Below are 12,883 nucleotides of genomic sequence, written 5' to 3' on the forward strand. Positions count from 1 at the left end.
TCTTCCTTTGATTTTCAGGATTTCCATTTTGCTTTTGGATTTGGAATTGGAAATTCAAAAAAAAATTTTTTTTAGTAGTTTTAGTTGCTTAATTCATTGATCTGATTTCTCTTTTGTTGATACATGTATTCAGTGATACAAAATTTCCTCTACTCCTTTAGTTGCATCCCACAGATTTTAATTTATACCATCTCCTTGTTTGTCATTATCTTTATGTTTTTTTCTTATCTCTATGATTTGTCTTTGGTTCTTTTTTGAATAGATTATTTAGATTCCAGTGATTTAGAAAAAATCTATGTCAGAGACCTTTTATTGAATATAATTTTTATTGCATTATGGTATAAAAGTAGTATATATTTAATATTTCTATTTTTTGCATTCATTTGTGAAGTTTTTATGCCCTAAACATGATCAGTTTTTGTAAAGATGCCTCGTACTGTTCTACTCCTTTTTGTTTCCATTCAGCATTCTCTAGAGGTTTATTATATCCAAATTTTCCAAAATTCTATTCACTTAACATTTTTCTTATTCATTTTATATGTTTAGATTTACCTAGGATTGAACTAAGTAATTTAAGGTCTTTCACCTATCATGTTAGTTTTACTGTTTCCTCCTATGACTCATTTAACTTCCTTAAACTATTTCATCCTTGTGCCATTTTGTGTAGATATTCAGTATTGATATTAATTCATTGTCTATGTTACCTTTTAGTAAAACAGTTTTTCTGGTTATCTCTTTTAATTCGTCTATTAGGTAATGAGCAACAGAGTTGTCACAAGGCATCCAGTCCTTTGTTTAGTGCTATTGCATAAATACCCTAGCATCTCCTTTATGACTAGGTATTTATTTCAGTTATTATCCCTAGATATTGTTTCACTCTCTTACAATTGCCTAGTATTGTTGCCACCATTGGTGCTGCTTCCTACATGTGCTTCCGGTTAGCTCCTGATCCAGTATCTACAGACCTTCCTTCTGTTTTTCATTATTCACCTAAATTAGAAAAACGATGCATTGTGACTTTTGTGACTTTTAATTTACTTTCCATCAAAATTTACTTTGAGATATTTTTTTTGTTTTGTTTATTTTGTAGGCATATATTGAGAGAACTTGGCAAATTGTAGGTTTTACTATTTATGATTATACTTCAATAATACATAAAATTTATGGTTACCTAATGCAGTTGATAGAGTACTAGGCCAGAAGTCATGAAAACATGAATTTAAATGTGACTTCAGATACTTAATAGTGATGTGTTTTCATTTCCTCATTGGCAATAATAATAATACATTCCTCTCAGGGTAGTTTGAATCAAATCAAATAATATTTAGGTAGTGTTTAGCACAGATTTGGCACATAGTAGAAGCTTAAAAAATCCTTCTTTGCTGCCCCTGTTTTAACTATTCTTTGCGTCTACTTAATTTGCTTAGTGTGTACATTAATTCCAGCTTGCCATGTATGCATCACGGATCTTTGTATTGTAGGAGTCTTATCATTCTTATCAATTGGGGTTTCTTCTATTAGTATTAATTAAGTTGTTACTTAAACATGGAGTATGAGTGCAAATTAACTTATCCTCGTTGGCCAAATGTTATCTCCCGAGCTTGGCTCTTGTGTGCAATTCTAGACTGTAAAAGCAAGTTCATATTGTTGTTGTTACTATTGTTGTTACACTTGAATTATGATTTCTATGTGTTACAAATGTGTTTGTATGTAAAAAATTGAAATTTCTTCTTTTTTTTTTGTAAATTAGAAGAAACATTAAATTTGCAAGTGGTATCAAATAAAAGGCAGTAAAGTCAGTGGGTAAAAGATTGATTTAAGTCAGCAAGACTTGAGTTTAAATCCTGCCTCCACTCTCAGTCTTTGTGATCTGTAAATTTCAGAAGGGCAATTCTTCACACCAGTGAAATTTCAGATCCAAACTAAATAATTATATGAATAAACCATCTTATCATGTAATATCCTGAAGAAATTATTTTTAATTTTGAGATAAACTTACAATTTCTTTAACACAAAAAATTATGCATTTGTATTATGATTTTATTTACTCATTTCTAGATGTAATAAAAAAGAAACGAAGATAAAAATTCTTTTTATAATATCTTTAATATACTGGAATTGTTTGACGTTTTAAAAAGAAACTCCATCACAGAATCTTTAAGAGTTGGAAGGGATTTCTCAGAAGTCATAAAACTCAACTCTTGTAACTGAACAGTAATCTCTTCTAAAGCATCTATAACAAGTGGTCAATCAGAAACTCTCAGAGATATGGAATCCAGTATCTTCTAAATTAGCTCATTCCACTAATAGTTAAGAAGGCTTTACATTTGTCAAGCCTAAAACTAACTTTAACTTCATTCAAACCCCCTTTCCAAGTTAATATCGGCTACTACTAATCATCTAACCCACATCTCTACATCTTGTTCAAAAGAATATCATGGAAAACTATCAACTACTTTTCTTGAAACTCAGGCATACTTTATGTATGGTATTTTTCTGTTTTATATATTGTCATTTGGTATTAAACATTTTGAACTGTATGTTTCATAGATATCTCAAACTAAACATATTTAAAATTGAACTGATTATCTTTTCCCCCTAAAGCTACATCTCTTTTAACCTTTCCTCTTACCATCCTTTATTACCCATCTTTACATTTTTATTTATTTGTATATCTAGTCAATTGCTAGTCTTGTCATTTTTTTTCTCCCCAATATTTCTTGAATACTCACATAGGCGTCTCCCTAATTCAGGTCATCATCTTTTATTTTTCTGAACTATAGTAATGGCTTTCTATTTAAGCTCCTTCTTGTTTCTCACTCCTCCACTCCATTCCTAATGCACAGATCTGATCATATTTCAACCCCAACAGGAATCTCCCTAAACGATCATACCCTTTAGTGAGTATTGCTGAAGAATCAATTTCTCTCCCATATCCAATCTTTTGTTAAAGACTGTCCATTTCATTTTTGAAACATCTCTTTAAGTACCCTTTTTTCTTCTGATACTGCTACTACCCTCCTACCTCTCTTGAACAATTACAGTAACCAACTGGCTGGTTGGCCTGCTATAACTTTTCTTCCCTCCCTCCTCTACAACAATCAGCTGTTCAGTTACAAGATCTAAAAGTGATTTTCCTAAAGTGCAGGTCATTGAAACTTTTTAATAAATGAAATTTTAAAAAAAGACAAATAATAAATAGAAAGAACTTGTTTTTACATTATTAAAGGTTTAGTTTGAAGCCAATTAGAGTAAAAAATTTCTTCAATTATTCTGATATGTTCAACTGTATTTTAATGGGAAAATATTTATGATTTAGGATTAGGTGATTTTGTTAATGGCTGCAATCAGCTCCATCAATTTTATTCTTCACAAAGATATTAAATGAATATTCAAAAGTTGCCTACTAATTAATTTAAAATTCTTAATGATATTCACATTAAGATATAGAGAATACTACAATCCAGAAAGACAATTCTGAACCTGAAGCTCAAAATCTAATGAGAAGAGACAAATATGCAATTAATTATGTACAAAAAAGTTATATTCAATATAAACAGGAAAGGAAATCATTGGGAAGTAGTGACTTATAAAAGTACACAGGATGGTTAGGAAAGAATTTGAACATGCCCTCTATTTACAGAGGAATGCAATAGATAAAAATGGATTTTTAGTCATTGTTTATTTTGTTGTCATTGAAGCTTTCAAGGAAACATCCTAATGATGAACCATCTTTTTCCCTTCTAGCACCAGCAGACATTTTTGAATCAGCTGAGAGAAATCACTGGCATCAATGATACACAGATACTACAGCAAGCCTTGAAGGTAGTATGAATTCTTTTTTACTAAGTAGTTTGTGGCTTGTCCCAATTTATATTTGGAAAAGTTCACATTTTCTTGCCATGACCATATGTTAGTGGAGATGAGAATTGTACTCTTATGAGACAAACAATTTGTTTAAATAACTAGTCTTCACACATAGCTGCCTATATATTTTTGGAGGAAACTAGCAATTAAAGCTTGTTAAAATAGAAAAGACAAATTATCAGCATACACAATCCTACCCAAGATGATAAAAAAATATTTTTGATGAAGAAATAAATTACTTGTTTACAACCTAGTAGGATTAATTGAATACTACTTTGAGATAACTTCTTTTACAAAAGATCCATTGCTATAAAGGAAGGGTGTGGGAAATATATTTTCTGCCAATCCATGATGAGAAAAAAAGAACAAACATATATAAAGTTTAAAAGATAAACAGAAAAATAAGATTTTTTTTTACTTCCTGAAATAAATAAAATCATAATCAGTCTTTACTGTAACCCTTCAACTTTAAGTAAATCTAACATAAAAATTAAACAAGAAAATAATGACAAAATTTTAGACAAGTTAGTTATAATTATACTCTGATGATAACAGAATGGTAATAATAATATTGCTGCTACACTACTACTACTACCACTGCTGCCACCACCACCACTAACTATGTAACTGATGTATCTAATGTCAAGCTTTGTGCTAAGAGGTTTACAATTATCAATTCAGGTGACCCTCACAACAACACTGGGAAGGGTAGGTATTAACTCTGTTTTACAGATGAGAAAATTGAGACAGAGGTTGAATGACTTGTCTGGGGTCACACATTTAACTGATTTGTATCTGATTTGAACTGTATTTGAACTCTGATTTTCCTGACTCCAGGCCTAGTGCTCTATTCACTGTACCACCTTTACAAAAACTGGACAGATATTAAGATATAAAAACTTCATGAACAGATACACAAAACAGAATTATTAAACATGTCTTTTAGTGACCACAATTCAATAAAAATTATATTAAAGGTCACAGTTGGGAAAAGTATTAAAGAATCAACTAGAAACTAAATTTAATTCTGAAGAATTGGTGAGTTAAAAAACAAATCATAAAAATGATCATTATATTAATATAATGACAATTAGGAAGCAACATACCAAAATTTGGGGGATGTAACTAAATTCTTTAGGGAAAAATATATTTTTATTAACATTTTAATCTACAAAATGGATTGTGAGTAGATCAATGGATTTTTTATTACAACCAAATAAGTAGAAAACCAACTAATTAAGCCTCCCAATTTAAACATGAAAATAAAGATCCTGGAAAAAAAAAAAAACACAATAGATTTAACAAAATTGGAAGCCAAAAAAAAAAAAAAAGATAAGTAAAACTAGTTATTTTTTAAAAAATAAAATTGCTAAGCCATTTACTAAAGATAAAAGAAAATCAAATTAATACAAAAAATGAAAAAAAAAATTTACAACAAATAAAGAGAAAATAATTCATATTATCAAAAACAGCTTTTGATAAGCATCTAGATCAACAGATCAAAAAATAGAAAATTTAACCAACTCTACCTCCAAAAAGTAAAATGAAGATTTCACAAATGAAATCCCCCCCCAAAAAAAAACCTCCAAATAAATGCACAAATTAATTCTGTCAGATGTTTAAAGAATAATTAATTCCAGTATTATGTAACTGCAAAAATATCAAAACTGTAAAAAAAAAAAATCTATGCTTCCAGATTCCTTTTTATGACACAAATATTATCTAGAAACCTAAATGAGGGAGAATTTAAACAGAAAAAGAAACTAGAGATCAATATTCCTAGTGAATATTCATGTAAAAAATTTAAATAAAATATTAGTATAGAGGCTATATATTACAAAGATTTTACACTTTGACCAAATAGGAAGGCAATTAGGTTAATACTGAAAAATTATAAATTTAATTAATTACATTAATTACAAAAACAACAAAATCATATAATTTTTTTTATCAATAGATACATTTAAAATTTTTTTTACACACAAATCAAATACAATTAAGATTATAAGGGAACAAATGAGAAAAGTCTTTTTTTTTTTTTTTTAAATAATTTTCTCTTGATGAAGGTCTCGTTTCCAAGAAAAGTAAGAACTGATTCAAATTTACAACTATAATACCTATTCTCCAGTTGATGAATGTTCTAAAGTTTTGAACAGGAAGTTCTTAAAAGTATTGATAGCCATATGAAAAAATGTTCCAAATCACCAAAAATTAGAATAGCCATCTCATACCTGTTAAATTTGCAAGAAGGATAGAAAAAGGTGACAAATATTGAAAGGACTGTGGGAAAACAGGTACAATATGCAAAATTGATGGAACTGTGAATGTGTGTAACAATTTTGGAACTCAGTTTTGAATGATGGTACAAAAGTTCCCCTTTGACTTGCTTTCTAGACTAATGTTCAAATGACATCTAACCAAGAGAAAAAAGTATTAAATGTACAAACATATTTATAGAAGCTCTTTTTGTGGTGGCAAACTAAAAGAATTTCCATCATAGTAGGGGAATGACTGAACAAATTATGGTTTGTGAATATAATGGAATACTATTGTGTTGTAAAAAATTAAGAAAATGAGACTGTTTAAAAGAGATGTGGAAAGAATTATATGAATTGATGCAGAGAACAACGAGTTGACCCAGAATAACAATTCCTTATATAACATCAACATTATAAAAATGAACAATTTTGAAAGTCTTAAGAACTCTGATCATTTAGCTAAAGAGTATAAATCATCTGCAGGTGCATATTGACTCAAAAAAAATCACAAATTAAAATTACCTATATTATATTGTATTTTTGTTTTGTTAAGTATTTCTGAGTTACCTTTTAATCTGGTTTAAGTGTGCTTGGTTTTGATGTCTACAAGGCATGTGGCTAGACATTGAATTTGACACCTGAGATATATGGTAAACCTTTATTCCAGAGGACTCTTTAAAAAAGAATACTGCTCACCTAATGACAGAGAGGATGATGCAGAATAAGAAGCACATTTTTGGATGTAATCAATGTGGGCATATGGTGTTTGATAGTGCTTATGTGATGCATAGGTTCTTCATTTCTTTTTGCATTTTTTCGGTGGATAGGGAAAGTGGAAAGTGGAAAGTGATAGGGGAAAAATTGCTCTTAATCATTGTATTTTTATGCTGCCTATCTGCATTAAAACACTAAATGTTGGTACCATAATTACTAGCTATAGTGGAACAAATTTAGTTGTCATGTAAGAACCCACTAATTTATAATATGAATAGACTAGCCTTTTAATTAAAATTATGACTTTCTTGATATTTAAAGGATAGCAATGGAAATTTGGAATTAGCTGTGGCTTTCCTTACTGCAAAGAATGCCAAGACACCTCAGCAAGAAGAAACAACTTACTATCAAACAGCCCTTCCTGGCAATGATAGATACATCAGTGTGGGAAGCCAGGCAGATACAAGTAGGTATTTTTCTTTGTCTTTCAAGATAGTAATAGAAAAAAAAAAAATAATTCTACTTTGAGAAGATGCAAAATAACAAGATCAATTTGGAAATTTTTTTATATTGGTTGAAAGATACATTTTTATAGGTATCTGATAATTTTATTTTTGCTGTGGTTTAGAGTGAAGACTTATGCTGCAGTTATACTTATAGTTAAAATACTCCTTACTGGTTTCAAAAAAAAAGAAACCAAAGAAAAGGAAATAAAATCAAGGCTGTTAAACTAACAACTGGTATGAATTTTATATGTCACTTTTCAAAATGGCCTGTTTCAGGAAGAAAATTCCTCTTTCTGAAAGATAATTGACTATTTCATGACTATTTTCATGACTATTTCATGTATGGAAACCTTGGATTTAGTTTTAGTTTACTAAACACAATTTTGGAAATTATAGCATTCTAATTTCTCTCATTTGCATAATTGCTTAATACTTTTCAAAGCATTTTAACATATATTATTTCCATAGAGTCTTACAATCCCTTTTTCAAAATTTAATTATCCTTTTTTGAATTATGAGAAATGGATATAATAGTTGGATTTTTTTCACATTATACTATGACCATTTCATACATTTGGAATCAGTAAGGCACTATTTTGCATATTGTAAGTTCCATGTATATCACAGATAGAAAATAATAAATAGAAAAGTCACTCCTAGTTTTTTTTAACAGGTTTTGAATACTAGTTATATAAGTAAAAAAAAAAATTATTGCCACATCACTTTTTGACTTTCTGTATTGGCTTTTTATTTTATTGCTGTGTAATGTAAATGATACAGTATGTGCAAAGTTATCCAAGGATTCTTGAAATCTACTTTCTCATATTATTCAGTCATGATTGATAAAGATATTCATAGTTAGAAGGTAGATGTAATAAATGAGAATGTGCATATGAAGACTTTGCAGAATAATGGATTTAAAAGAAAAAGAAAAACATCTTGTAAAAAAGTGCTGGGAAGCTATATAAAAGGATCAAGATGGAATGAAGAAAAAGTAGCTTGTCAGAGAAGTAGAGGATGATATTACAAATGTTTTAAGATTCTGGGAATTTTGAGAAATGGAATCATGTGAAGTAAACACAAATGATTTAATGTCAAGCAAAGGATGATTTTTGAATTAGATGAAAGATTTAATGATTACATGAGGCATTAGGAGAGAAAATTAGAATGAAGAAGGCAAGAAGTGTAGTAGAAGGGATGAAGAAATACTTTTATAGAAGCAGTTCAGTATAATAATATAATAATAAATGTTTAAGACATTTGGTTAAAAAAGAAAAATTAGGAATTTGACATTTATGAGAAAACAGTATTCATTCTCAGCTGTTAAAAAAAAAGTTGTATAGATTGAAATGCAGAATCTTTTTTCTAACTTTTAAAATGGGAACTGCAAATAATTGTGAAGGAATTGGAATAAAGTTTGGATGGATACCCAAAAGAATCAACTTATAAAGAATTCTATTTTATTTCAAAGCAAATAATTGAAAAAGCACACCAGTAAATAGATCTTGGGGGAATTTGCCAGTGATTTTTTTTTTTTTTCTCCAGTGTAAGTTCCTTGGGTGATTCATTACATTGTGTGTAAAGAATTTCTTGGTGACTCAGTTTTATGTCTATAAAGTGAATATAATGCTATTGCTTTTGTTTTACCTATTTGGATATTGTAATTGTAAAAAAAAAAATTCTTGAAGGAAAACTACTATAAAATGAAGAGTGGTTATGAATAATAATTTGTCTACTACAAATAGAAATAAATTAGATTCTAAGGTAGTAATTGTACTTTTGTCAATGAGTTTTTTTTTTTTTTTAATTGCCCTTTCATTTTTCCCCTCTCATTGGACTAAAAAATTCCTACTCCCTGCATCTCTCCCTGTAGTTCAGATTATCTACTGTATCTTATCCTCTTGGTACCACTTTGTATATTCTCATCTCCTCCCATTCCAGTACCAATCTCCTTCAGTCCCATTCCTCCTCTGATTTCCCCTTTGGTGACTACCATATAATTATTAGCAAACTCCTTTTCATAGGATCAAAGAAGAAAAACTTAAAGAGGACCTCAGAGATGATATAGTTCAACCTTCATGTTTCTCAAAGGAGAAAACTGAAGACCAAGAAGATAAGCTTTTTCCTTGCCAATCTCTAGAGCAGGTCTGATCAGTCAAGCTGTCAGAAGGAGCTACCACCCTCCCTAGTGTGATTACATCTAGATCCTTATGCTGTGCTGTTACTTGAACCTATTTAAATTCCTTTAAGTTTTTCTTCATCTCTATTACTGTCCAGTTGCTAATCAGTGCTAGTAAGATTGTTCCTGTATTCTCTTCCTTTCTCAGTGTTTTTAGTGCTTGAGTCACAGAATTATATTCCATCTAAATAAACCCTTTCCCTTATTCTTGGTGACTTTAATGTAAATATTCCTGTAATGTAAGTATTCCTTGCCTTCTATTGCAGAGGCTTGCTTCTTCTTCATTTCTATTATCTCCTGTTACCCTGGGTAACTGTACCCAGTTAGGGCAGTTGTACCTTTTTTCATTAGTGACATTTGTTTACTTAGCAGTCACAATCATGAAATTTGAATTTTTTTCTCTGATCAAAATTTGTCACTCTATCTTTCCCTCTTCTTTACATTTTCCTTCAATCCATTCTTAAGGATGCTTCCTTAAGTCATGGAACATAGATTTAGAAATTTAGAAGTAGTTAAATCTAATCTCATTTTATAGAGAAAATTGAAGTATAATGACTTGACTGTTAACAAGTATCTAAAGTAGAGTGAGAACCTTGGTCTTTCTAATTCCATTTAGTGCTTTAAACACTGTACTATGCTACTCTGTTCTCCCAGCTCATCACCACTCTTGGTCTTACTTTCTTACCTTAACATTGTCAACTCAGTAGTTAAGTTGTTTGTTGTTGTCTGCCTTCTTGAAGCAGTCATGAAACTTCTCACAAAATGCTGTTCTACAAGTTTATATTACCTAGTCTTGACTGGGCTCTTTATCCTTTGATTTTTCCTTAGTCAATACTCTGTATCACTTTTTCTTTAGCGTATATTATAAATCTCTCTTTATACTTTTAATGCCACTCCTACTTACCCTTTTCCAACTAAAGGAAACTTTCTTCTACTTAACACAGAAAATTGAGGCTATGTCTCGAGCTCATTCATCTCTCAGTCCCTCTTGTTTTTTCCAGGAGCTTGTCTCATTGATCAATCTCTCATCCCTCTCCTGACAGACCCCAAAAAGAACTAGTTAAATTTTTCACTAAAACTGTGACTCCCAGAAATTTTCCTATTTCTGTTGAGTGTACATTGTTCTTATCTATCAAATGTAGATCACATCCTAACCTCTCTTACCTGGCTTTAACATGAACTGCCTAATTGGACGGCTTGGACGAACTTCTAGTTGTATACCTTTCAAATCTCTACTCTGCACAGCTACTCTTCTTAGAGAACAAATTTCACCATACTGTTTTTGTGGCCTGAAAAGATTCAGCCTTTTCTCTCCAAGATAAAATATGAATGCCTCAACATGAAATTTAAGGCCTTCAATCTCCTGCCTATCTTTCTAGGCTTGCTACACATTACTTTGTGTATTTTTTATCCTAGGCAGGCTAGCCTACTTAGCTAATTTCAGAACACACACTCTACTTTTATACATATAGTTCCCCATTTGTGAAATGTCCTTCCTTCTCACATCTCCTTCTTAGAACTTCTGAGCTTCTCTCAATGTTTAGTTCATGTGCTGGAACTCCCTTTAAGGGGCCAACTCTACTTGCTAGTGCTTCCTTAAGTCTCTTTAAGTTAATATGCATATACTTATCTGTTAGGATATAAGAGGCAATGAAAGCTTTTGTCTTTGTTTTCCTAGTGCCTATCTTATCACAGACATTTAATGCTTTGGATTGAATTGGAGTTTGGGATCATCCTGACACTCCATTCTTTTTCTCTTCCTCCACCACGTGGATCTTTCCTTACCACACTGACAGTTATCTCTGGACTCAGACTCAGGAAAACCTTAGTTGAAATCCAGCCTTAGAAATTTACTAGTTGTTACTAGTTGTGTGAATTTACTAGTTCTCTTTCAATTTCATTAGTTATTAAATTCAGATAATAATAGCACTCACCTTCCAAGAGTTGTCAGGATGAAATGAAATAATATTTGCAAATCTCTTAGAACTGTGCTTGGGACAAAGTAGGAACTAAATAAATCCATGTTTCTCTACTGCTTTCCCTCCTTTTCCCGCTTCATCCTTTCTATACTGCCCCACTTTCAGTGAGTTATAAAGTCCTTTTGAGTCTACTCATTTCTTGTTCTTTTATAGTTTTGTTTAATCACGTATGCAACCACTCTTGTTTAGATTTTCATCACTTTTTATCTGTATCTTTTGTCCATCTCCAACCCCTTTTCTTCATAGCCACCAAAGATATACTTCACAGACTTCCAAAGATACACTTCTGACCACATTACTCCCCTGTTCAATTTTCAATAAACAATACAAATTGCTTAACCTGGCATCCATTATTTTCTGTTGTCTTGGTACCAACTTAATTTTCAAATCTCTTATATTATTTCTCTTTATCAATTCTGACCATCCAGACAAAACAACTTAACAAATTATCTAGATGCATCACTTCCTTATCTCTAGAAGTTTTTTAAAATCTTTATTCAAGACTCATAATAGATAATACTTCTGGAAGCTTTTTATATTTTCTTTAGTTGTTGGTGCTCTCATTCTCCTCAGCTTATCTTATATTATACTCATTATTTGTATGTCTCAACTTGAATGTCATCTTCTAGAGAGGAGGAGCTACTTAATTTTTGTTTTATGTTTCCTTTTGACTAACATAGTGAGCATTTAATAAATATTTATTGAATTCAATTACTATTGTATCAGTGTAAATGATATAGAGAATCTATCTTCATATATTCAACTAATTGCATGGTTTCGGTATACAAAGCAATTTATTACTACTATTAGTGGAATAAGAAAATGTCCCAGGTCTTGTCTTATCCGAAACTTATTTGAAGAGACAGAGCACATATAGAAATGAAACTACTATAGATTACTTTATGCTTTTGAATGCCATTTGTGTCCACACCCATGAATAGACTCAAAAGAACATCATAAAACATGTATATAAATGTACTTATAGGATGCAGAATAGTGAAATAATCATAATAGGCTAGAGATTTTTTCAGGGATTTGGAATTAGATATAAAATCAAAGAAGCAGTCTGTTTTAGTTGATAGAAAATTAGCCTTGGAGCTCAGACGTTCTAAGATCAAGTCCCACCTTGAACACTTACCAGCTGAGCAATTTTGGTCAAGTTATTTAACTTCTCTGTGCCCTAAACAACTGTATAAAACTAAAAATTTCTTTTTTTAAAATATTAAATATAAATAAATAAATAAAATAAAAATATTTTTATTTTCAAAACATATTCATGGATAATTTTTCAACATTAACGCTGGCAAAACTTTGTCTTCCAATTTTCTCTCCTCTTCTTCCATCCACTCCCCTAGAGGGCAAGTAATCCAATATATGTTA

General features: G+C 30.6%; 1 protein-coding gene across 3 annotated transcripts in view; it reads left to right on the plus strand.

Moving 5' to 3' along the window:
- The window catches only part of USP25 (ubiquitin specific peptidase 25), a 187,841-nt gene that overhangs the window by 27,694 nt on the left and 147,264 nt on the right, over positions 1-12,883 (plus strand). For all 3 annotated transcript variants that reach the window (XM_051984753.1, XM_051984754.1, XM_051984755.1), the window contains exons 2-3: positions 3,748-3,825; positions 7,161-7,305. In XM_051984753.1, the coding sequence (XP_051840713.1) occupies positions 3,748-3,825; positions 7,161-7,305 (223 nt within the window). The remainder of the gene's footprint in view (positions 1-3,747; positions 3,826-7,160; positions 7,306-12,883) is intronic.

The sequence above is a fragment of the Antechinus flavipes genome, chromosome 3, assembly GCF_016432865.1.
Source record: "Antechinus flavipes isolate AdamAnt ecotype Samford, QLD, Australia chromosome 3, AdamAnt_v2, whole genome shotgun sequence".
In the NCBI taxonomy this organism is placed as follows: Eukaryota; Metazoa; Chordata; class Mammalia; order Dasyuromorphia; family Dasyuridae; genus Antechinus; species Antechinus flavipes.